The sequence below is a fragment of the Perognathus longimembris genome, chromosome 21 (genome assembly GCF_023159225.1).
Source record: "Perognathus longimembris pacificus isolate PPM17 chromosome 21, ASM2315922v1, whole genome shotgun sequence".
Lineage (NCBI taxonomy): Eukaryota > Metazoa > Chordata > Mammalia > Rodentia > Heteromyidae > Perognathus > Perognathus longimembris.
The window spans coordinates 33,603,319-33,628,266 of record NC_063181.1 but is presented as its reverse complement, the minus strand read 5'-3'; the positions used below and the strand labels follow the sequence as shown (position 1 = coordinate 33,628,266).

Sequence of the window (24,948 nt, the reverse complement as noted above, 5' to 3'; positions counted from 1 at the left end):
AGATTGACAAGTTAGATCAAAAAGCAAGATGTACTTTCTGCTGTCTTCAAGAGATATATCTTGCTCACAAAAACAAACATTCTAAAAGTGAAAGGCTGGGATAAAATCTATCAAGCAAATGGCCCCCATAGACAGGCAAAGGTAGCAATATTATTGTCAGATAAAATAAAATTAGAAGAGACAGAGAAGGACATTATATAGTAATAAAGGGATCTCTCTCACAGGAGGATATAACAAGTCTAAACATCTAGACACCAAATACTGGAGCAACCAAATTTATTAAACAAATATTACTTAACCTAAAATTAGCCACACACAGATTGATTTTTGGTGACCTTAACACATCACTGTCACCTTTGGATAGATTAGCTTGGCAAAATCTTGAGAGAAAACTCAGAACTAAATAATTGCATAGACTTAACAGACTACAGAATTTTTTTAAAATTTAATTTATTTATTAATTGAACACAAATTTTTTTGACAAGGTGTTGTGCAAAAAGGGTACACTTACATAGTAGGGGAGTGTGTACATTTGTTGTGATATCTTACACCCTGTTTTTCTATCCCTTCTCTAGGTCAGGTAGACATATATACAATGTATCAAGAACATATACAGTAGCCACGTGGCCACGCCCAAGAATGTTCGCCTAGGGCTTTAAATGCAATGTCGATATTAGACAATATGTCGACAGTAGTCTTATATGAACGTACATACATAGCTTTTGAGCTATTGTATTCCCCTGAGAGGTCAATTTTTGACCTTTATATGTTGAGTAATTGTTTGGTTTTAGTTACATACTGTTGTGTCGCTGACCCAATCCTGTGGGAAATACCATTTGACAAGCAGTTTTTGGTTTCACGAACTTGGTTTCTACTGTCTCTCCGTCTCCCTTTCTTAACAGTCATATATCAGGGAGATCATACCCCTTTGTTTTCTGTGTTCTAGGCTTGTCTCGCTCAACATTATTTGTTTGAGTTCTAACCATTTCCCTGTGAATAACAATATTTCACCATTCCTAATCGCTATGTAGTATTCCATTGTGTATAGGTACCATATTTTTTGGATCCATTCATCTGTGGAGGGGCATCTGGGTTGTTTGCATATTTTGGTTATTGTGAATTGTGCCGTGATAAACATGGAAGTGCAAATGTCTTTTTGATATCTTGGATTTTGCTGTTTAGGATAGATGCCTAGGAGTGGTATGGCTGGGTCATAGGGTAGGTCTATATTGAGCTTTTTGAGAAACCTCCATACTGTTCTCCAAAGTGGTTGTACTAATTTGCACTCCCACCAACAATGGAGAAGGGTTCCTCTTTCCCTGCACCCTCTCCAGCATTTGTTGTTGCCTGAGTTCAAAGTATAGGCCATTCTAACTGGAGTGAGGTGGTATCTCAGGGTTGTTTTTATTTGCATTTCCTTTACTACCAGGGATGTTGAACATTTCCTCATGTGTTTCTTTGCCATTTTTATTTCTTCTCTTGTGAAGTCTCTCTTTAGCTCCTTTGCCCATTTCCTAATTGGTTTATTGGGCTTGGAGGGGCTTAGTTTTTTGAGTTCTCTGTAGATGACAGATATCAGGCCTTTGTCTGTTGCTGTGCTGGTAAAGATCCTTTCCCATATGGTTGGCTGTCTTTCTGTTTTGGTGTCTATGTCCTTAACTGTGCAGAAACTTTTTAATTTGTAGTAGTCCCATTTGTCGAGTCTTTCCCCTATTTGTTGTGCCCCTGGGACTCTATTCAGGAAGTTCCTTCCTGTGCCTATAAGTTCTAGCGTCTTTCCTACTCTGTCCTTCAGTAGTTTCAAGGATTCAGGTCTGATGTTGAGGTCCTTGATCCATTTTGAGTTGATCTTGGTGCATGGTGATAGGCTAGGGTCTACTTTGAGTTTTCTGCATATGGCTGCCCAGTTCTCCCAGCATCAGTAGTTGAAGAGGCTGTGTTTATTCCATTGTATGTCTTTAGCTCCTTTGTCGAATATCAGCTGACTTGTAAGAGTACGGTTTTATTTCTGGATCTTCAATTCTAATCCATTGGTCTTCAGATCTGTTTTTATACCAATACCAGGCTGTTTTTGTTATGATGGCCCTGTAGTAGAGCTTGAAGTCTGGTATTGTGATACCTCCTGCACTGCTTTTTTTGCCTAGAATTGCTTTGGCTATTCTAGGTCTTTTGCTGTTCCATATGAATTTATGGATTGGTTTCTCTATTTCAGTGAAGAATGTGGCTGGGATTTTGATAGGTATTGCATTGAATTTGTATAACAATTTGGGCAATATGGCCATTTTCACTATATTGATTCTGCCTACCCATGAGCATGGGAGGTCTTTCCATCTCCTTGTGTCTTCTTAGCTACAGAATATTTTACCCAGCAGCATCAGAAGAAAATTCTTCTCAGTAGCACATGGAACATTGTCCCAAATAGATCATATTTTAGGCCACAAAGCAAATCTGTCCAAATTCAGAAATACTGAAATTACTCCCTGCATTCTGTCAGACCACAGAATAAAATTAGAGCTCAACACTGAAAGTTATCATTGAAACTTCTGTTATCTCACGGAGAATGAACAACACATTGTTGGATGACCAGTGGATCACTGAAGAGATTAGAAGGGAAATTCAAACCTTTATGGAACTCAACAAAAAGGAACACACACAAAATACCAGCTCCTCTAGGACACAACAAAGGCATTACCCAGAAGAAAATTTATAGCTCTGATTGCCTACATCAACAAATTGGAGAAATCACAAATCAACAAGTTAATGATGCACCTTAAGCTCCTTGAAAAAGACGAACAAGTAAAACCCCAAACCGGTGGATAGAAAGAAATAAAATTAAATCAGAAAAACATGAATTAGAGACAAAAAAACATGGAAAGAATCAGCAAAACAATTTGGTTTAAAATAACCAAAAATTAACAAAATTGACAGAACCTTAGCAAATCTGACCAAAAAAGAACACACCCAAATAAATAGATGAAAATGTGAACATGACAACAGAAACAACCAACATCCAGAACATTATACGGGAATACTTTGCAAACCTTTATGCTAACAAATTGGAGAACCTAGAGGAAATGGAAAAATTCCTAGCAAATATTGACAAAATCAAACTAAACTAAGAATATTTAAGCCAAATAAACCCATAAGAAGTAATAAAATAGACCTCTCATCCAAGAGAAGCCCAAGGACCAGACAGATTCACGGCCCAATTCTATAAGAACTTCAAAAGAGAACTTACTTCTCAAACTCTTCAATGAAATTGAAAGGGAAAGATCACTAGTAATTCATTCTATGAATCCAGCAAAACACTTATCCCCCAAACAGATAGGGATTCATCAAAGAAAGAGAACTATACACCCATCTCTTTGATGAACGTTGATGCAAAACTTCCCAATAAAATTCTAGCCAACCAAATTCAACCACCACCACCACCACCACCACCAACACACACACACACACACACACACACACACACACACACACACACATACACTGATCAAATGAGATTCATTCCAGGGATGCAAAGCTAGTTCAATATAATTAATGTAATTCAACACAACAGGAGTAAGGACAAGAACCACATGATAATACCAATGATACAGAAAAGGCATTTGGCAAGATTCAACATCCCTTTATGATAAAAGCTCTGGAGAAGCTAAATATCCATGGAATGTTCCTCAATATAATAAAGGCTGTATTTGGCAAACCTACAGCCAGCATTATACTATTGTTGAATGGTTAAAAGTATTTCCTCTAGAATCAGGAATGAGACAAGGATGTCCCTCTCTCAATTCTTCAATATAGTACTGGAATTCCTAGCTAGAGCAATAAGGCAAGAGACAAATATAAGGGAGTCCAAATAAGGAAAGAAAAAGTAAAACTATCATTCTTCTTGGTTCTGTTTAGGGAGTTTCTATGATTATCCATTTCTGCTAGGTTTTCCTCCTCTTGTGAGCAATAGGTTTTGAAAGTAGTCCTTTATAATTGAATTTCTTGGATGTTTGTTATAATGTTTCCTGTGGTATCTCTGAACTTATAGATGTGAATCTCTCTCTCTCTCTCTCTCTCGGCCTGAACTCTGACCTGTGCCTGTCCATGAGCTCTTCAGTTCAATGCTATCTCTCTACCACTTGAGCCACAGCTCCACTTCCAGCTTTTTCTTTTTCTAGCATTCAAACTGAATATATAGACTGAAATATCACATTGTAGTTTTGAAACAGTACCGGCCTGTAAGTTTTACAAAATTACATTCAGCAGAAGCAACATGTTCTGAAGATTATTTCATAAAATTAAGACTGGGGACTGAATAAACAAGAAAAAAGGCTGTCTAGAAAACAAACTGAAGCTATCTGTTGGAATATTTGAGAATTATTCGTAAAATGGGGCTGGGAATATGGCCTAGTGGTAAAGTGCTTGCCTCATATACATGAAGCCCCAGGTTCAATTCCTCAGCACCACATATATAGAAAAAGCCGGAAGTGGCGCTGTGGCTCAAGTGGCAGAGTGCTAGCCTTGAGCAAAACAAGGCCAGGGACAATGCTCAGGCCCAGAGTTCAAGGCCCAGGACTGGCAAAAAACAAAACAAATAGCAAGATCTTCCAAAACCAAGAAGCACTTCCAGCTTTTTCTGAGTAGTTTATTGGAGATAAAAGTTTCATGGGCTTTCCTGCCTGGGCTGGCTTTGAACTGTGATCCTCAGATCCCAGCCTCCTGAGTAGCTAGGATTACAGATGTGAGCCACCAATGCCCAACTCTCTTCTTTTCTTTTTCTAATTAATCTTTTTTTTTTTTTTTTTTTGGCCAGTCGTGGGCCTTGGACTCAGGCCCTGAGCACTGTCCCTGGCTTCTTCCCGCTCAAGGCTAGCACTCTGCCACTTGAGCCACAGCGCCGCTTCTGGCCGTTTTCTGTATATGTGGTGCTGGGGAATCGAACCTAGGGCCTCGTGTATCTGAGGCAGGCACTCTTGCCACTAGGCCATATCCCCAGCCCTTCTAATTAATCTTGAAAATGGTCTGTCAATCTTAATTAAAAAAACCCACAGCTATTTGTTATGTTGATTTTATGTATAGTTTTATTTACTATTTGATTTCTGCCCTAACCTCTGCTGTCTAGTAGTTTTAGATTTTTTGTTTTTGTTTTTCTAGTAGTTTTAATTGCATCATGAGGTTATTTACTTGAGCTGTTTTTGTTTGTGCACTTAGAGCTATAAGCTTTACCCTCAGCATTGCTTTTGCCATAGCTTAGAGGATCCATTGTGTCGTTTTCATTTTCACTGATTTGTAAGATCTAATTTCTTCTGTGATCCAGCTATTACTCAGTAGTGTGTCATTAACTCTCCATGTGTTTTAGTGCTTTCTGCAGTTTGTTTTGTTGAGAACTCATTTGATTCCACTGTGTTCAGACAGGATGTATGGAATTGTGCCTATCCTCTTGTATTTCCTTAGGTTCTTTGTGTGTACTATGATTATGTTCTATTTTGGAGAACATTCCATTGGCTGCTGAGAAGAATGTGAATTCGGTCACTGTTGGGTAGAATACTCTGTAGATGTCTGTGAAGTCCATTTGGGTTACGGTGTCATTTAGTTCAGAGGCTTCTTATCTTTTGTTTGTTTGACCTGTCCTTTGGTGAGAGTGGGGTGTTAAACTATCCCACGATTACTGTGCTTGCGTTTATCCTGTTCTGTAAGTCCAAAGGGGTTTGTCATATTTAGGTGCTCCAATATTTGATGCTTATTGACCAGTGTGATTCCCTCTTCGTGGATCATTCGCATTACTACTATGTAATCTCTTCCTTGTCTCTTTATATTGATTTTAATGCAAAGCCTATTTTTATCAGATATCAATATGGCTACTCCTGCCTTCTTTCAGGGTGCATTTGCATGGAAGATCTTTTTCCATCCTTTCAATTCGAGTTTGTTTCCGTCTTGACTGTGAGATATGTCTCTTGGAGACAACAAATGGATAGAATCTGTTTGTTTTTTTTTTTTTGCCAGTGCTGAGGCTTGGGACTCAGGACCTAAGAACTGTCCCTGTCTTCTTTTTGCTCAAGGCTAGCACTCTACCTCTTGAGCCATTGCACCACTTCTGGCTTTTTCTGTGTATGTGGTGCTGAGGAATCGAACCCAGGGCTTTGTGCATGCTGGGCAAGCACTCTAGTGCCAAGCCACAGTCCCAGCCCTGGGTCTTGTTTTTTGATCCAATCTACTGTTCTTTTCCTTTTGATTGGAGTTGAGTCTGTTAATGTCTAGGATTATTATAGAGAAATGTTTCATGTTACCTGTCATTTTATTTCTTGTATTTTGCTTCTTTCCTGTTCTGTGCTTACTAAACTGGTCTTTTAGTGATTTTTGGCTGACACGTTTCCTTTGTTTTCTTCAGATTGTATACCTCCCTTTATTATTCTCTGTAATGTTGGTTTAATGTTTGTGAATAACTGTAATTTTTGTTTAATGTTTTAGTTTTACCGTCAAATGTAAATGGTATCTTCACTGGGTACACCATTTTGGGTTGCTGTTTTTGCTCTTCAGGGCTTGCATCATATCATTCCGGGCTCTTCTTGCTGTGGGAGCTTGTGTGGAGAGATTTGCAATGATTCCAATTTTCTTTCCATTGTATAAAGCTCCTACTTTGATTTTTCAGCGTTTAGAATCAATTCCTTGCTTTTCAAGTCTAATGTGTTTACTGTGATGTGTCTAGATGTGTTTCTTCTTGGGTCCTGTCTACTAGGGGTTCTAGATGCTTCTGTTAGGTGGGTGAGATTTTTCTCTCAAGATTGGGGAAGGGCTGGGATGTAGCTCAGTGGCAAAACGCTTGCCTAGTAAGCGCAATGTCCTGGGTTTGATCCCCAGTACCAAAAAAGCAAAGACCAAAAAAAAAAAAAAATACAGTTTAAAAAAAAAAGATTGGGGAAGTTTGGGGGAAAAATGAGGGAGGATGTAACAAGTTTGATAAGAAATGTACTTACTACCTTACATATGAAACTGTAACCCCACTGTACATCGCTTTGACAATAAATAAAAAACAAAAAAAGATTGGGGAAGTTATTATTTTACTGAATAGGTTTTCGTTGCCTTGAATATTGAATTCTTCTTCCCCCTCATGGGTCCCAATTTTGTTTATATTTGATTTCTTATCCGAGTCTGCCAATTTCTGGCTTTCCCTTCGGTAGGTTTTGAGTTATTGTTCCATACCTTTGACTTTCGGTACTAGCGTCATGAGCATCACGCAGGGCCTGTGGTGTGTGACGTAAGTCCCGCAGCGCCTGGGCGCTCTGCTCCCTCAGATGCGTGCTGTAGGCTGTGTGTTCTTTCCCTTCAGTTTGTGCCGCTCAATGCCTGTGGCTCTCCTTGACAGATATTCCTTATTCTTCACATCTCTAGCTTCCCAGAGCCCACTGAAGCTTTATCCGCCCTCAAAGCTTCACACATCACCTACTGCAGTGCTGTCTGCAGGTGTTGATTCTACCACGCATTGCCTGGCCTCCAGGCTTTCCTTTAAAACCTACATGGAGCTGGGTGCTGGTGGCGCACGCCTGTAATCCTACTACCCAGGGGGCTGACGTGTGGTAATGGTGGCTTGAAGCCAGCCCAGGCAGGAAAGTCCATGAGACTCCTATCGTTAATTAACCACCAAAAAACCAGAAATGGAGCTGTGGCTCAAGTGATAGAGTGCAAGTGTTGAGATAAAAAACTGAGGGAGACCAACATCCAGGCCTTGAGTTCAAGTCCCAAGACGAACACACAAAGAAAACTTGTACAGCTAAAGCTAAAACTGTACAACAGATTCCAGGGAGGAGTGTTATGGGAAGCTTCTGGAAGGTCATTTGAATCTGATTAGTATGCTTAGGAGTTAGGATGATAAGGGTGGTGGAGATTGGGGGTAAATAGCAACTTTAAACTGCACCTGCAGACACTGTAAGCACTAAGACCTTTCAGTGAGTGGGATTCCCTATGGTGTAACAGTGCTGTGTAACTCCTGAGTGGTCCTTTCATGGAATTCAGCGCTTTCTTTCCTAGTCTGAGTTTGTCACCATGATTCACAACAAAGAGGGTACATCCTAAGAGTCTGGCAGGCACAGGATTAGGACAGTGAGTCCAGAGCGCTCTCTCTGGGCTGGGCATTCTTCTAAGCTCTTCACAAACCTGAACTGATTTTCACCCTTGCAATGGTACAAGAATATGGTACTTGCTATTCATGCGGAGAGGGAGATACTGACAGGCTACGGCACTTGACCAACTTAAAACTCAAGTGAAGTAACAGTTGTAAAATCAGGCAGGCTGCTGTTGCTCTTGGTTATACTGCCTAACCTTCTCAAACCTCATGTTGCTCTCTCAGAAAAATAAGGCCAACAGTTGATTCTTATAGCATATACCCAGCTCGCAGATTTTATTCCCACAGTTCCTTTTAGAATGATAGATGACTCACCTAAGTATTATGGTGGATCCCTCTGTTCCTGTTTCATCTGCCATTGTAAGTGGCTAAGCCAGAGTTAAAAAATAACATACATATGTGTGTGTGTGTGTGTGTGTGTGTGCACGCGCCAGTACTGGGGCTTGAATTAAGGATGTGGGCAGTGGTCCTGAGCTCTTTTGCTCATGGCTAGCACTCTACCACTTGATCCACAGCTCCACTTCTGGCTTTTTGGTGGTTAATTGGAGATAAGAGTCTTCTAGACTTCCCTGGCTGGCTCTGATCTCCTCAGATCTCAGCCAGAAAAGAGTAGATAGGATTATAGGCATGAACCTCTGGCACTGGGCTCAAAGTGGAAGTAGAACTGTGGCTTAAGTCAGAGAGTGCTAGTCTTGAACAAAAAGCTTAGGCACAGTGCACAGGCCCTGCCCTGAGTTGAAGCCCCAGGACTGGCATACACACAAAATTTTACTATATATATTATTTATTTTTCCCTTTTCCTTTTTTTTTTTTTTGCCAGTCCTGGGGCTTGAACTCAGAGCCTGAGCACTGTCCCTTGCTTCTTTTTGTCCAAGGCTAGCACTCTACCACTTGAGCCACAGGCCCCCTTCTGGCTTTTTCTATATATGTGGTGCTGAGAAATAGAACCCAGGGCTTCATGCATGCTAGGCAAGCACTCTACCACTAAGCCACATTCTCAGCCCACCTATGAACCATTTAAAACAAGTTTCAATTAGATGGTAACATATACAATAGAGACAGAGAACAGGCCAGTGATTTTAAGAAACGAAGGAAAGAGGAAGGAGTTAAAACAATGGGATGGGATGATGAAAATATTATCTCTTGATTGTGATGGTGGTTAGCAACTACAGGCAGTTGTTAAAACTCAAAGAACCACACATTAAAAAGGGTGAACTTTATTGTAAACTATATTTCCATAAACCCAACCAGAAATAATTGGTCTTAGATAGAGTCCCAGGACATCTGGATTCCTGGCCTTGAGATTGGTCCAGCTTTGAGCCTTTTCTCTCTTCCACTTGGCCCCAGTAACGGTCTGCTTTGGCCTTGACACACCACTCAATGCTCTTGTTTCCAAGGCAAGAGCACTTGAGGTCATTTTTCTTGTGTCTGGCCAAGTGGCAACAAGCACTGCTGAGCTGCAGGAGTTAGGAGAGCAAGGAAAGAGGCAGAGAAGCAGCCAGGGGAAGGAAGAGAGGCGAAACACTGAGGTGGACAGGAAAAAAGGAGATCTGGCTTTTATCCCGCCTCTTGGCAGCCCTAACAGGACATGGGGATTAGACAGGAAGGGGATCTGGGGGAGAGGTGAGGGGCATATAGGTTCATGACAGCTGGTTCTTCAGGAATAGCAAGGGGGAGAGAGAATTTCCTTTTTTTTTGGGGGGGGAGGGTCTTGGTTCTTAGGGTTGAATTCAAGATTTAGGTACTATCCTCCCTCCCCTTTCTGTTCAAGGCTTGCATTCTTCCACTTGGGCCACATCTCCACTTCTAGTTCTTTTGGTGGTTAATTGGAGTTAAGAGTTTCACAGACTTCTCTGTCTGGACTGGCTTTAAGATATGATCCTCAGATTTCATTCTCCTGAAGATCCGAGGGCTGGGAATGTGGCTTAGTGGTAGAGTGCTGGCCTTGTATACATGAAGCCTTGGGTTCCATTCCTCAGTGCCACATATATGGAAAAAGCCGGAAGTGGCACTGTGGCTCAAGTGGGAGAGTGCTAGCCTTGAGCAAAAAGAAGCCAGGGACAGTGCTCAGGCTCTGAGTTCAAGCCCCAGGACTAACAAAAAAACAAAATCCAGTCTTACTATATTGTTCAGGCTAATTTCAAACTCCTGGGTTCAAATGATCCTCTTGCCTCAGGTCAGCCTCCTGGGTAGCTGGGCTACGGGTTTACAGCACACAGTTGGTCATAAATTTGTTTTGATCTTGTGCTTAATTGACCAGCTTAATTGAGAAAGGCAAATACCTGTGAAGCGATAGCCTGCTTCTGTGAGATGGGAGTGGGCACTGTAGCCCAACTCTACTTGGAAGGCAGTTAGAAGGAAACAGGCAGCAGAGCCTCTCTAATTCTAGCAGCCCTGACAGAAGCTTTAATACATGATATAATCTATACTTGGATGGCTACGAATCCTGGTTACTCAGGGGGTCCCGCTGTCCTCCCTTCTGCTGTTCTGCTGTCTCTGAAGCACTTTAGTTTGCCATCTTGAATTCCCTAGACCTTTACTTCCTCCCTTTCCTTCCTTCGCAAGTATACACTGAGACCTAATACACACCAGGCATTGTTCTAGCTGCTGGGGACACAAGAATGAGTAAGATAGAAATCCTATCCTGAAGGGTTCACATTCTGGAGAGGCACGGGGACAATAGACAAAGTTTATGTCAGATAGTGAGTTGCTGGGCAAAATATGAAAAAGAAACTAGGTAAGGGTGGGCTTTTGTTTGAACTTGCTTTCAAACAAACTTACTCCTGGGTAGTAAACCCAAGGCAGCTATGCAAGCTAGGCAGGTGCTCTACCACAGGGCTACAGCCCCAGAGGAGCCGCTATGAAGGTGCAATCTGAAGAGAGTATTCATGCAGTTATCTGATGAGCTCATTATATATATATATATTTGTTGTTTTTTTGTCAGTCATGGGGCTTGAACTCTACCTGGGTGCTGCCTTGAGCTTTTTTGCTCAAAGCTAGTGTTTTACCACTTTGAGCCACAGCGCTACTTGTGGCTTTCTGGCAGTTAATTGGACATAAGAATCTCATGGACTTTTCTGCCCAGGCTGGCTTTCAACTGTGACCCTCAGATCTCAGCCTCCTGAGTAGCTAGGATTACAGGCGTGAGCCACCAGTGCCTGGCCTCAAGTATGTTCTAGGCACAAGAGACTAATATTCTGGGCCCAGTGGTTTTCAGGGTTGAAATGAGAGGTATAAAATGAACATGTACTTTTCCCTTTTCTACTCACCATAAGCATATAAAAACCAGTAAAAAATTAAGGTAGTGTTGTTCAAATGTTTCTGACAGCCACCTACAATAACAAACCCAGCTTACATTTCCAGAATCTGCACACAATCTCTAACATGTTTCACATACAACCTAACTTTATTATGTGAAGCATTCTTTTGTATTCAATTCCATTCCAATAGGAAGTTGTAGTTAAGACCACTAATTCAGTAGGTTGCAACCTATGTTTAAAGTAGGCTGACTATGTACCCCCTGTCTTTGGTCAAATCTTTCCCTTTTCTCAGTTAACATAGACCTAATAGGTTAGGTATTCTTTTCAGAAGTCAGTTGCCTTGGTACAGCTGGTGAGCTTGTTGTCTGTCAAAATGACATTCCTGCTCAGCTCACATTAATTAACTGCAAGGTGAAGTGCAGACCAAGTATCTCTTCTACAACTTTTTCCTTGATTATGTGCAGGGTTGGTTTAAGTTTCCCTCAAGTTTAAAAGTGGGAGGTGGATTTAGCATTAAAGCTTTAGCCTGCAGCCCTCTTCATTTGTCACTAGGATTGCTGGCTCTTACATGCTGGATGCTGAGTGCTGGATGGGGCTCATCTAGGAGCAAACTTTTTAGAAGTTGATGAAACACCCTAAAGATAAAACATGTGTACATTTATATACTTTTTTTGCGGGGGGGAGGTTGAAGGATAGAGAACTATTAACTGCCTTTCCCCTATTTGCTTTCTGGGTACCGTTCCTAGAACCCAATTCTTGAGCTGTGCAGTACTGCCATGGATCTGGTAATATGGATCTGAGTACAGGCTAGGAACTGCTCACGGCAGGGGCACACGTTCTGTGTCAGGCACACTGTACCCTTTGCTGTCTAAATTGGGCTCTGCCATTGCAAGCCTCTTCATCCAGGCAGGCTCGCTGGAACTCATTCTGACATGGCTTGCCTAAGAATCCTCCTCAATGAATGATATGAGAGTATCTGCTCCACTAACTAGCCAAAGCCTTTTAGGAGTTAATCAGAGCAGAGGGAAGGAAATAGTGGTTTCAACAGCTGAGAGCATGCAATCTAAGGTCTAGGGCCAAGGGATGTGGAAAAGAAACAGAGTAAAAGATATGCTCAATTATTTTGTAGTGATAGCCAGAATGAAGCTTTGATAGGTTCTCCATGGTTTTCTCCTCTGTAAGCAGTCTCTCTTACAGGAACCCCAATTATAAGAAACTGAATCTGAACTAGAGTTGCTCAAGACAGTTCCAGTGGTAGTCCAGGGTTTCACTATCTTTGGCGTGGGGATAGGCAGTGGAGGGCCCTGTGTTAAGCAGCCTGAGGACTAAGAGAAAGGAAGTACAGTCTATCTAGACAGTTCCATCCCTATGGTCTAATTCTGGGTTGCTGCATGACTGAAAGCTGCTGTGGTTTGGAAAGGCAAGGGGTAAGTGTGGATTCACCATAGCAAGTAGGTCTCTTTTCCATGTCTTCTTATTGAACAGTGTGATGATGTTGAAAAGATCACATCTCTAGATGTGTCATGTTCTCAAACAGTGGGCTCAGAAAAATACATGCTCACTCTGCTGGCCCTGATACAGTACTGATCTTACTGTATTCCAACAAGTTTTAAAGTTGGCGATAGTGTATTTTGCCTCTATGTGGATAACAGATCCTAGCTTTTTAACAGTAAAATTATACACAAAACATAATTATGGAATTTTTCGGTGTTAGTGGTGGTGCTGGATGACACATTTTAGGCAAGTGTTCAACTCCTGAATTATGTCTTCAGCCCAAGAAGTACTATTTCTTCATAAATTACCAACTGTAAAAACAACTCAAAGCTCTTCAAAAGTCAAATGGTTTCCAGCCACTTGGGTTTAAAAAAAAATAATATCTGAGCTCATAAACTATATTTAAACTATACATAAGCTAGATGCCTTATGAAAAGGACATTATGGGAATATGGCCCAGTGGTAGAGCATTTGCCTAGCATACATGAAGCCCTCGGTTTGATTCCTCACCACCATATATATAGAAAAAGCCAGAATGGCACTGTGGCTCAAGTGGTAGAGGGCTAGCCTTGAGCAAAAAGAAGCCAGTGACAGTTTTCAGGCCCTGAGTTCAAGCCCCAAGTGGCCAAAAAAAGAAAAAGAAAAAGAAGCAAGACTCTGGACTACAGTTAAAAATCACTTAGATCGAGAGGATGACTGGGCTGGGAATGTGGCTTAGTGCTAGAGTGCTTGCTTGCCTAGCATGCAGGAAGCCCTGGGTTCAATTCCTCAGCACCACATATATAGAAAAAGACAGAAGTGGCGCTGTGGCTCAAGTGGTAGAGTGCTAGCCTGAGCAAAAAGAAGCCAGGGGCAGTGCTCAGGCTGAGATCAAGCCCCAGGGCAGGCACGAAACAAAGAGAGACAGAAAACAATCTGTTATACTCACATAACCACTGTTATTCAACCATACCATTATGGGTTGTTGGTTGCTAAATACTGTTTTTGAGGGTAGTCTTGGCAGAAAAGCACCAAATAGTAAGACCCAAGTACTACTTCATATGTACATATAATATGCAGACTGAAAAGAACTCCAAAGATGAGGAAACAAAGGACCTTAATTTGTCTTACAGTATTTAGAGGACTCTATATTCTTTACCTCACATATGGTGTATACATGTGCACATCTGAGGGAAGATGGGAACAAGGCACAGAATGAGTGGAAAGTGGGTAAAAGAAATACAGTAAAGGGGGCCAAACAGCTGCAATGGACATTGATGAAAGTGAACTAAGCAACTCAAGGGTCGTGGTGGGAGGGAAGAAGTGAGAGAAAAAGAGTGAACAGAGGATACTAAACAGAAGGAAAGAAATATACATATCCCCCGACCCGGAAGAAAGTGCTTTATTCTTAATGTTAGTAGAGTTCATAAACTTTGTAGATTAGAATGACAATGTCCAGGGGCTGGGAATGTGGCTTAGTGGTAGAGTGCCTGCTTAGCATTCATGAAGCCCTGGGTTCAATTCCTCAGTACCACAACAGAAAAAGCTGGAAGTGGCGCTGTGGCTCAAGAGGCAGAGTGCTAGCCTTGAGCAAAAAGAAGCCAGGGACAGTGCTCAGGCCCTGAGTCCAAGGCCCTGGACTGGGGAGAAAAAAAAAAAAAGAATGACAATGTCCATCATTGGGAAGGTTAAAAGAAAAAAAAAGGGGGGGGGGCGGTTGGGGAGAGGGAAGGTAGGAGAAAAATGAGAAAATGAGGAAGAGGGTAAGTATGACAAGGAATGTACTTACTACCTTAGGTATGTAACTATATCCCCTCTGTACATCACCTTGACAATAAAATCTTTAAAAATTACTGTTTTTGCCTTATTTTTTTTTTGATGATTTGAACAAAAGCAGCTTGATTCTCAACCCGAGAGACTAGGAACCTTATCTAAGTTAGAAGGTTCAGGAAAGCCACCACTTCAGGAACATGCTGAGTGTCATGGGAACTTACCTTGAAATAACTGTGGGTATGCAGGACTGGAGTGATTTCTCAAACATGAGGCTTCTGTTGCAACCAGTTACTGGAAAACGTAACCGAAAGCTCTCTTCAGTTAAGGTAAATTTTGTCTGTGATCATAGCAAAACATGAAAAGAGTCGAGAGAACCCACAAGAAAATCCGTATGAAAACATTCCTTCCGCAGTGAGCAGCTACTTGGGCACGGCAGGAGAAACTCCAGCAGCTGGGCTGTGCTCACACCTTTTCTGGGTGGTCTAATCAATGGAGATAACTCTCAGTTGGGAAACATGAGATTCATATTTTATTTACAATTTACAAAGAAATACAGACCGTCTCCCATAAACTCTACTTTGGGAGAAGAAAAGCAATATAAAGATGAAGCTGCTGGCTCTGCAGGGACATGTGGTAAAGGGAGTCCATCGTTTCCGTAAACAGTGATTTTTCTTAAACAAAGTATAATAAAAAAATCCCATGATTTCTTCAAAGTATATATGTGAATTAACAATAAAACTAACTCTTCACAATTACAGTCTCTGGTTAAATGTATGAGGTGACCAGGGTGTCACTTTCTGTCAGTGACATAGTCCCTGATTACCAAGAGTGAGAACCTCTGAGCAGAGAGCTTAATACTCATCAAGAGTGTCCGCTCTGGGAATGGAGAGACCCCGATCTTTAAGAGCCTGAACTTTCAGCTTCTCGGCTTCCAACTTGCTTTGCTGTTCTACCCTTTGTTCTTCTAGGATCTCTTCAATAGACACTTGTTGCAGAGGTGTGTCACTCTCCTTTTCCAAGTCCTGTAAAAGAGTCAGATTTTAAAACTTCTCATGAAGACCAAGAATAGAAAACCTTGTTATGGATGGAAAGGCAAATGATTACTACATCAGGCTCGAGTTGCTTTTCATATCTAGCAGGCCTCCAACATCCTACTTGTATGGCTAGCCAAAGAAATGACCACCATAGAACACTTACCTGGAATGATAACCAGGGTCAGTGTCAGTGTGTACAGCTTAGCTCCTTCATCACTTGTCAGGATTAAGTTTTCCCTAAAACAGTATTACTAGGGACATCTCTTCGACTGTGCAGAATCCAAGAAAGTTACCAAGGCTGAGATGACTTTAGATAAGTCTTGTATTTTAATTTATTCTTTGGTACTGGAGCTGGTGCTTGAACTGAGGGCCTGGGTGCTGTCTCTGGACTTTTTTTGCTCAAGGCTAGCACTCTATCACTTAAACTGTAGTTCTATTTCTGGCTTTTCTTTGGTAGTTCATTGGAGGTAAGAGTCTCATGAAGTTTCCTGCCTGGGTTGGCTTTGAACCACTATCCTTAGATCTCTGCTTTGGATTTACAGGCACGAGCCACTAGTTCCCTGCTTTGTATTTTTACATTTTTAAAGTTGGCTTAATTTCTGGGGGCTGCAGCTAAGCAAGAAGGTAAAGAAACAAGATTCAAATCACTCACTTTAAAGGCATAACGTATTCCTCTCTTGCATTCATTGGAAATACCTAAACTACAAAACAAAATTCTAATTCCCTCCATAGCAAGACATCTATAGAAAAGTGTCAGAAGGCGAGGTAAGTTACCAAACCAGTTTGGCCCCAATGTATTTCACTGCTATTGGAATTCATTCATTCATTCATTTAAAAATTTGGTATAGGTACTGGGGTTGGAACTGTACCTTAGCTTTTTTACTCAAGGATAGCCCCTGCCACGTGCACCATATTTCTACTTCTGGCTTTTTGCTGGTTGAGATAAGTCTTCTGGATCTGTCTGCCAGAGCCGGCTTTCAGCTCTGAAAATATCACCCTCTATAGTACCTAGGATTACAGGTGTGGACCACCTGGCCCAGATTAAAAAAGGTTTTACTTAATTAAAAAAAATCATCTAGCCAAGAATTGGTGGCTCATGCCTATAATCCTAGTTACTCAGGAAGCTGAGGGTTCAAAGCCAGCCCAGGTAGACAACTCAGGAGACTATTATCTCGAATTAAATACCAGAAAACTGGAAGTGGCGCTGTGGCTCAAAGTGGTAGAGTACTAGGCTTGAGCAGAAGAGCTCAGGGACAGTACACTCAGGCCCTGAGTTCAAGCCCTGTGCCAACCCCCTCCCCTAAAAAAATTCATCTGTAATTGAAGTGTGGAGGACTAACATTTTGGTGAATATAATGAAGAATTTTTCTATATATATATATATATTTTTTTGCCAGTCCTGGGGCTTGGACTCTGGGCCTGAGCACTGTCCCTGGCTTCTTTTTGCTCAAGGCTAGCACTCTGCCACTTGAGCCACAGCGCTACTTCTGGCCATTTTCTGTATGTGTGGTGCTGGGGAATCGAACCCAGGGCCTCATGTATATGAGGCAGGCACTCTTGCCACTAGGCCATATCCCCAGCCCTTTTCTAGGTAGATATTAACTAAAAAAAAAAAACTAAAAAAAAAAAAAAAAAACACCATGCAAAGAATATAACTTTTTAAAATATAGCATAATATATCTATCCTTATTATTTTTATTTTTTGTCAGTCCAGGACTTGAGCTCAAGGCCTGGGTGCTATCCCTGAGTTTCTTTTGCTCAAGGCTAGCACTCTACCACTGGAGCCACAGCTCCACTTCTGGCTTTTTCTATGTATGTGGTGCTGAACAATTGAACCCAGAGCTTCATGCATGCTAAGCAAGCACACTACCACCAAGCCACATTCCCAGCACCTAGCATAACATATTTAGTCTTTTTATTTTGAACACCTTAAAAACATTCGATAAACAGTTTCATAACAAAAAAGAATGTTGCTACAGGTTCTTTATTCTCCTTAAAATGAACATACAGGTATAATTCTGGGTTTCTGTAACATGGAAAGCTGACACAAAGTATTCCTGTTTCTTTCATTTTTAAGAAAGGTCTCTATATAGAGTGCAGGCTAGCTTTAAATTGATGATCCGCCTGCCTCAGCCTTCCTAGTGCTGGATTTCAAGCATGCACCATTCTGTCTGGCTGTGTTCCTATTTTTTATCCTCCTCTCTGACTTTCGACGATAAGGTTTGGGAAGGTATTGACACACAGAGTGCAGATGTTCCAGGCTGGAGAGTAATTGTCATATGCTGCCAAGGTCTCAGAACTCACACTTGCATTATCAGACTGAGGATTTATCCTAGAGGGTTAGATGGAAAGCCACATGAATTGCGTAAGTCACCCCTCTGTCCTGGGTCAAAAGTTATCAGCACCCAGCAAAATATATATTATCACTCAACAGTTTCCTCATAACCCATGAGAAAAACTGGAGAAGACAGTGTTCTTAGCTTAGTGTACTGCTTCTTGGAGTACTGACTGTGTCATCCACTGGGCTTTTCATGCGGTTATAATGTTGCTGCTTCCCAAGAATAAGTTTTATTACTTAAGGCTGTGCTGCTCATCATCTTTGAGTCAGAATCTAGGGCAGAACTTATTTCTAGGTATGAGTTTTCTTGGGGTTGGTACATAATTTCTTCAAACTGACTGCTGATTCATTTAACTAAGTATTTATTCCTCCATTGCTACTTCTGTGAAACTCCTCAGTCTTCTGATTTTAACTCATATAAAAATAAGTACTTACTATGTAACTTGAGGGTAGAGGCAGAGGAGGAAATGAGGGAGAATGAGGGAGGGGTGACATTGACAAAAAGCACATCTTTATCACCTGATTTATGGAACTGTAACCCTTTTGTACAATCACTTAATAACACTTTTCCTCACAAAAGATATGCCAGGAAACCATGAATCTAGGTACTTGGTCTTGGAAGAATAGACACACAATCACTTCTTCATTTGCACATATACACTCATCTACCACATATGTACCTTTATGCAAATGTAACAGGTACCCACAGTTTGTCTATTGTGTTTCTTAATATAAAACTAAACCAGAGCTGGGGTGGTGATCTGCTGAGATCTGCCTTAGAGGCAGGTGATCACAAATTCTAAGCCAGCCTTAGCCACACAAACCTGTCTTAAAACAAACAGTGCAAGGGCTATAGCTCAAGTGGCAGAAGTCATGCCTAGCAAGCAGAAGGCTGACTTTTCCCAATACCACCAAAAAGAATCTCTCCCCAAATCTAGAGCAAAATATGTATAGATTCTAATCTAAAGTCTTTTCCTGGAAATGAAAGTAATATGTCATTATGTCATCTCGAGAAACTGAATTTGGAAAAATGTTTTAAAAATAACCCCCAAAGAGCTGGGGATATGGCCTAGTGGCAAAGAGTGCTTGCCTCGTATACATGAAGCCCTGGGTTCAATTCCCCAGCACCACATATACAGAAAATGGTCAGAAGTGGCGCTGTGGCTCAAGTGGCAGAGTGCTAGCCTTGAGCAAAAAGAAGCCAGGGACAGTGCTCAAGCCCCAGTCCAAGCCCCAGGACTGGCAAAAAATAAAAAAATAATAAAAAATAAATAAAATCGTAGAAAGAAAATGGAGTCTTCAGGCATAAAGGAGAACAAAATGATGTCATTTGCATAAACCAGAAATTGTCGTGTTAAATGAGATGTTAGATTGGAAAAGACAAATATCTCATGTTCTCTCTTATATGCAGAATCTGATCCTTAAAAAGAAGTAACAGGGTGGCTGGGAATATGGCCTAGTGGTAGAGTGCTCGCCTTGTAAACATGAAGCCCTGGGTTCGATTCCTCAGCATCACATATATAGATAAAAGCCAGAAGTGGCGCTGTGGCTCAAATGGTCAAGTGCTAGCCTTGAGCAAAAAGAAGCCAGGGACAGTGCTGAGGCCCTGAGTCCACGCCCCAGGACTGGCAACAAAAACAAAACAAATAAACAAAAAAAAGTAACAGGGGGCTGGGGATATAGCCTAGTGGCAAGAGTGCCTGCCTTGGATACACGAGGCCCTAGGTTCGATTCCCCAGCACCACATATACAGAAAACGGCCAGAAGTGGCGCTGTGGCTCAAATGGTCAAGTGCTAGCCTTGAGCAAAAAGAAGCCAGGGACAGTGCTGAGGCCCTGAGTCCAAGGCCCAGGACTGGCCAAAAAAAAGAAGTAACAGGAATCTTAAAACAGGATCTGTTTGGAGTGGGTGAGGAATGTAAAGGGGTGTGGGGGGTGGGTGAATATGGTAGAAATACTCTATGTAACTCAGTACAAACTCTTATCATTGAACAAAAGCTAGCTGGAGGCTCTATACAGGCTTAGTGTGCATGGTTATAACTAGTAATATCTGCTTGAACTCAGAGTTGGTGAGCAATACATCTGCTACCACTGTTGAAAGCACATTAGTTCTGCTGTGTGCTGGTGGCTCACGCCTGTAATCCTAGCTACTCAGGAGGCTGAGATCTGAGGACCGTGGCTCAAAGTCAGCCCAGGCAGAAAAGTCCATGAAACTTTAATCTCTAATAAACTACTCAGAAAAAGCCTTAAGTGGTGCTGTGGCTCAAGTGGTAGAGCACTAGACTTGAACAAAAGCTCAAGGACAGCACCCAAACCCTGAGTTCAAGGCCCAGGACCCACACCAAAACCAAATAAAGAATATTAGTTCCTTCATTAAAAAAAAAAAATAATAGCCCCAAAGAGGGGTTAGGTCCTCCTAATAAGCAGACAATTTCACAGGTTTTTTATTAGTTTCTACCTTTCTGGGATACTAGGTGCTTTATTTTAACCTTCACATAATACAAGTAGGAAATTCTGCTGCCTAAACATGCAAGAAATGATCATGTGAACTAAATATACCAACTACAAAATATTTTAAGAAGGTATTTTACACATTACACTGTAGCACCTGCGAATTATTGGACAGTCTTGATGTTATTTCTAGTTAACTTTCAAAAATGAGATCTCTGAAACCAATCTGACCCTGAGAGAATTAGTTGCCAAATACTGGTATAAACAGAATTAAGATGTGGCTAGGTATTGAGAAATTTTATTAAAAACAAAATAAAGAGCTGGGAATATGGCCTAGTGGCAAGAGGAGTGCTTGCCTCCTATACACTATCCAGGGTTCGATTCCCCAGTACCACATAAACGGCCAGAAGTGGCGCTGTGGCTCAAGTGGCAGAGTGCTAGCCTTGAGCAAAAAAGAAAAAGAAACCAGGGACAGTGCTCAGGCCCTGAGTCCAAGGCCCAGGACTGGCAAATAAATAAATAAATAAATAAATAAATAAATAAATAAATAAATAAATAAATAAAACTTTATTAAAAACAAAATAAAAAAGTAAGTGCCAGGGCTGGGGATATGGCCTAGTGGCAAGAGTGCTTGCCTCCTATACATGAGGCTCTGGGTTCAATTCCCCAGCACCACATATACAGAAAACGGCCAGAAGTGGCGCTGTGGCTCAAGTGGCAGAGTGCTAGCCTTGAGCAAAAAGAAGCCAGGGACAGTGCTCAGGCCCTGAGTCCAAGCCCCAGGACTGGCAAAAAAAAGTAAGTGCCAAAGTTTTTTTTTGTAAAAACCAGTGCTGGTTATTGGCTCTCAATCCCCATCATTCCTTTGTGCAGTACTAGGGCTTGAACTTAGGGCCTTGTACTCTCACTTGGCTTTTCCTGCTTAAAACTGGCACTCTACCACTTGAGTTACACTTCCAGTTCCAGCTTTGTGCTGGTTAACTGGAGGCAAGACTCTCAAGGACTTGTCTGCCTTCAAACGGATTCTCAGATTACAGCCTTCTGAGTAGCTAGCATAACAGGTGTGAGCCACTAGGGCCTGCCCCCTATGTCCCCTTTGCTTTTTTTTTTTTTTTTTTCCAATCCTGGGCCTTGAACTCAGGGCCTGAGCACTGTCCTTGGCTTCTTTTTTTTGCTCAAGGCTAGCACTCGGCCACTGGAGCTACAGTGCCATTTCTGGCCATTTTCTATATATGTGGTGCTGAGGAATTGGACCCAGGGCTTCATGTATACAAGGCAAACACTCTACCACTAGGCCATATCCCTAGTCCCCCTTTGCTTTCAATGGTGGGATCAAACCCAGGGGTCTCATACATGGCTGGCAGAAAATCTACACCATGGCCTCAACCTTAATTTCAACTTCTTTCACAGGGGGTTTCAATTTCCTGGAGAACTTAATAATGGAAAGCATCAGGGTTTGATCAAAAGTTTAAACAAGACAGATTAAAAAACAAACAAACAAACCACATCTGAGCCAGGAGCTAGTGGCTCAGGCTTGTAATGCTAGAGAGTCTCACAGACTGGGCTGGCTTCAAAACATGATCTTCAGCTCTCAGTCTCCTGAATAGCTAGGATTACAGGCCTGAGCCACCAGCTAAAGAGTAAGCCATTCCTTTTCTCTCCTTACACAAAAAAATCTGAACAATGAAATGTATATGAAATGTTTCTTTCCCTCAAATACTTCTGATTACCTTTATGATACGACAAACTGCTTATAATTAATGGATTTAAATGCCTTCAAAATATTGCAACATGGGCTGGGGATATAGCCTAGTGGCAAGAGTGCCTGCCTCGGATACACGAGGCCCTAGGTTCGATTCCCCAGCACCACATATACAGAAAACGGCCAGAAGCGGCGCTGTGGCTCAAGTGGCAGAGTGCTAGCCTTGAGCGGGAAGAAGCCAGGGACAGTGCTCAGGCCCTGAGTCCAAGGCCCAGGACTGGCCAAAAAAAAAAAAAAAAAAAAAAAAAAATTGCAACATATGTAAATCATACTTGTAGTATAGGGATTAAAGCCTGGGAATTACATACATGATACAAATGCTCTACTGAGCCATACTAGCCCTAAATCATAGTTTTATAAATCAGCATACACAAATCAAGATTTTCAACTTTCTGCAATAGATAATGCAAATGCTACATAAATGAATATATTTGTGTAGAACATTATCTTTTACATCAGATAAAACCAACGAGATTTTACTAGTAAGATCAAATTGCCAAAATTAAGCTCCGTAGCTTCCCTCTGTAACTATAGCTTTCTTTTCTTATTCAGTGGGTACCTGCCAGAGCTGGATAAAATGTGGAAAATATTTTTCTTCTCACTTCTTTTTTGGCACTAGTACTGGGGCTTGAAGTCAGACTCACACTCTAGCTTAGCTTTTCCACTCAAGACTGGTGCTTTATCACTTGAGTCTTACCTATACTTCTAACTTTTTGCTGGTTAATTGGAGATATGAATCAATACAGGTAAGAATCTCTAGGGGCTAGGGATATGGCCTAGTGGCAAGAGTGCTTGCCTTCAATTCACAATAGCCAAAATTTGGAAACAACCCAGATGCCCCTCCACAGATGAATGGATCCAAAAAATATGGTACTTATACACAATGGAATACTACATAGCGATTAGGAATGGTGAAATATTGTTATTCGCAGGGAAATGGTCAGAACTCGAACAAATAATGTTGAGCGAGACAAGCCTAGAACACAGAAAACAAAGGGGCATGATCTCCCTGATATATGACTGTTAACAAAGGGAGAAGGAGAGACAGTAGAGACCAAGTCTGTGAACACTGTATATGTGCTTGATACATTGTAAATTGCATATGGGTCTACCTGACCTAGACAAGGGATGGAAAAACAGGTTGTAAGATATCACAAGAAATGTACACACTGCCCTACTATGTAACTGTACCCTCGTTGCACAACACCTTGTAAAAAAATTTTTTTTTGCTTAATTAATAATAAAAAAATAAATAAATAATTAAAAAAAAATAATAAAAAAATTAAAAAAAAAAAAAAAAAGAGTGCTTGCCTTGTATACATGAAGCCCTGGGTTCAGTTCCCCAGCATCACAGAAAACGGCCAGAAGTGGCGCTGTGGCTCAAGTGGCAGAGTGCTAGCCTTGAGCAAAAAGAAGCCAGAGACAGTGCTCAGGCCCTGAGTCCAAGCCCCAGGACTGGCAAAAAAAAAAAAAAAAAAAGAATCTCTAGGGGAGCTGGGAATATGGTCTAGTGGCAAGAGAGTTTGCCTCATATACATGAAGCCCTGGGTTCAATTCCCAAGCAGCACATATATGAAAAATGGCCAGAAGTGGCACTGTGGCTCAAGTGGCAGAGTGGTAGCCTTGAGCAAAAGGAAGCCAGGGACAGTGCTCGGGCCCTGAGTTCAAGGCCCAGGAGTGGCAAAAAAAAAAAAGAATCTCTAGGATTTATCTGTACTAGGTGGCTTTAAACTGAGATCCTTTGATTCTCAGCCTCCTGAGTATATAGGATTATAGGTGTGTACCATCATCACATCATCACTCAGCTAATATTTCTCTCTCTTGAGAAGACAAAAAAACACCCAACTAGCACAAACATCAAAGAACAATAGAAGTTTAACAGTTTTTACTTACTATTTCGCCTAGTAGGACCACATTTTCTCCTCTCACCACAAAAATCCCTCGAGGAATATCACCGTATTTTTTGCCCACATGAATACGCTCCACAGTCTGATGTAGCACTAAGTTAGCTATAAGTGTATAGAGAAGAAAAACAAGTATTTAGTTCATTTACCAAGTAAAATGCATAACTCAAGAATTTGGTTATTTTGAGTAGAAAATTTTTAGCTAAACATGATCTCCAAACTTTCTAATTATGGGAAAAACTAAAACTTCAATTTTACTGTGTAGGATATACCTACCACTTAGGAGACTTAAACGGAGTATCTGTGGTTATGTTATAGTAATCCATGATAAGGATGAAAGCAAATTCCTTTATTGGTTAGTAGCTACCATCATAACTATCAGAAAATATAAACAGGAGCTTGGAAAACTTGAACCTAAATAATCACTGAGATTAAAACTTTGGTTTTTGGGAAGAAACAGTTTTCTTTTATTGTGTGGATACGAGTACAGGATGCCTTACTGAAGGTTAAGCTCTTTTAGTACTTAGGTTTCATTTAACACAAAGCAATTATGCTTGGATTATGATGCAAAAGGAACCTTTTTTTTGCCAGTGCAGGGGCTTGCACTCAGGGCCTGAGCACTGTCCCTGGCTTCTTTCTGTGCAAAGCTAGCACTCTACCACTTAAGCCACAGCGTCATTCTGGCTTTTTCTGTGTATGTTGTTCTGAGGAATAGAACCCAGGGCTTCATGTATGCGAGGCAAACACTCTACCTCTAGGCAATATTCCCAGCCGATGGAACCTATTTTTAATCTTGTTAGATAACCCAATAACCTGAGAACAAGCTCAATATTCACTAGTCATC

The 24,948-nt window shown here is 41.3% G+C and overlaps 1 protein-coding gene across 1 annotated transcript in view; it reads right to left on the bottom strand.

Annotated features, from left to right (window-relative positions):
- Lsm1 (LSM1 homolog, mRNA degradation associated) overlaps positions 1 to 24,948 on the bottom strand; it is a 47,482-nt gene that overhangs the window by 14,659 nt on the left and 7,875 nt on the right. Inside the window, exons 3-4 of the mRNA XM_048330293.1 lie at positions 24,094 to 24,209; positions 14,838 to 15,638 (exon numbers count right to left, since the gene is read on the bottom strand). Coding sequence (XP_048186250.1) covers positions 15,468 to 15,638; positions 24,094 to 24,209 — 287 coding nt within the window. The 3' untranslated portion in view covers positions 14,838 to 15,467. The remainder of the gene's footprint in view (positions 1 to 14,837; positions 15,639 to 24,093; positions 24,210 to 24,948) is intronic.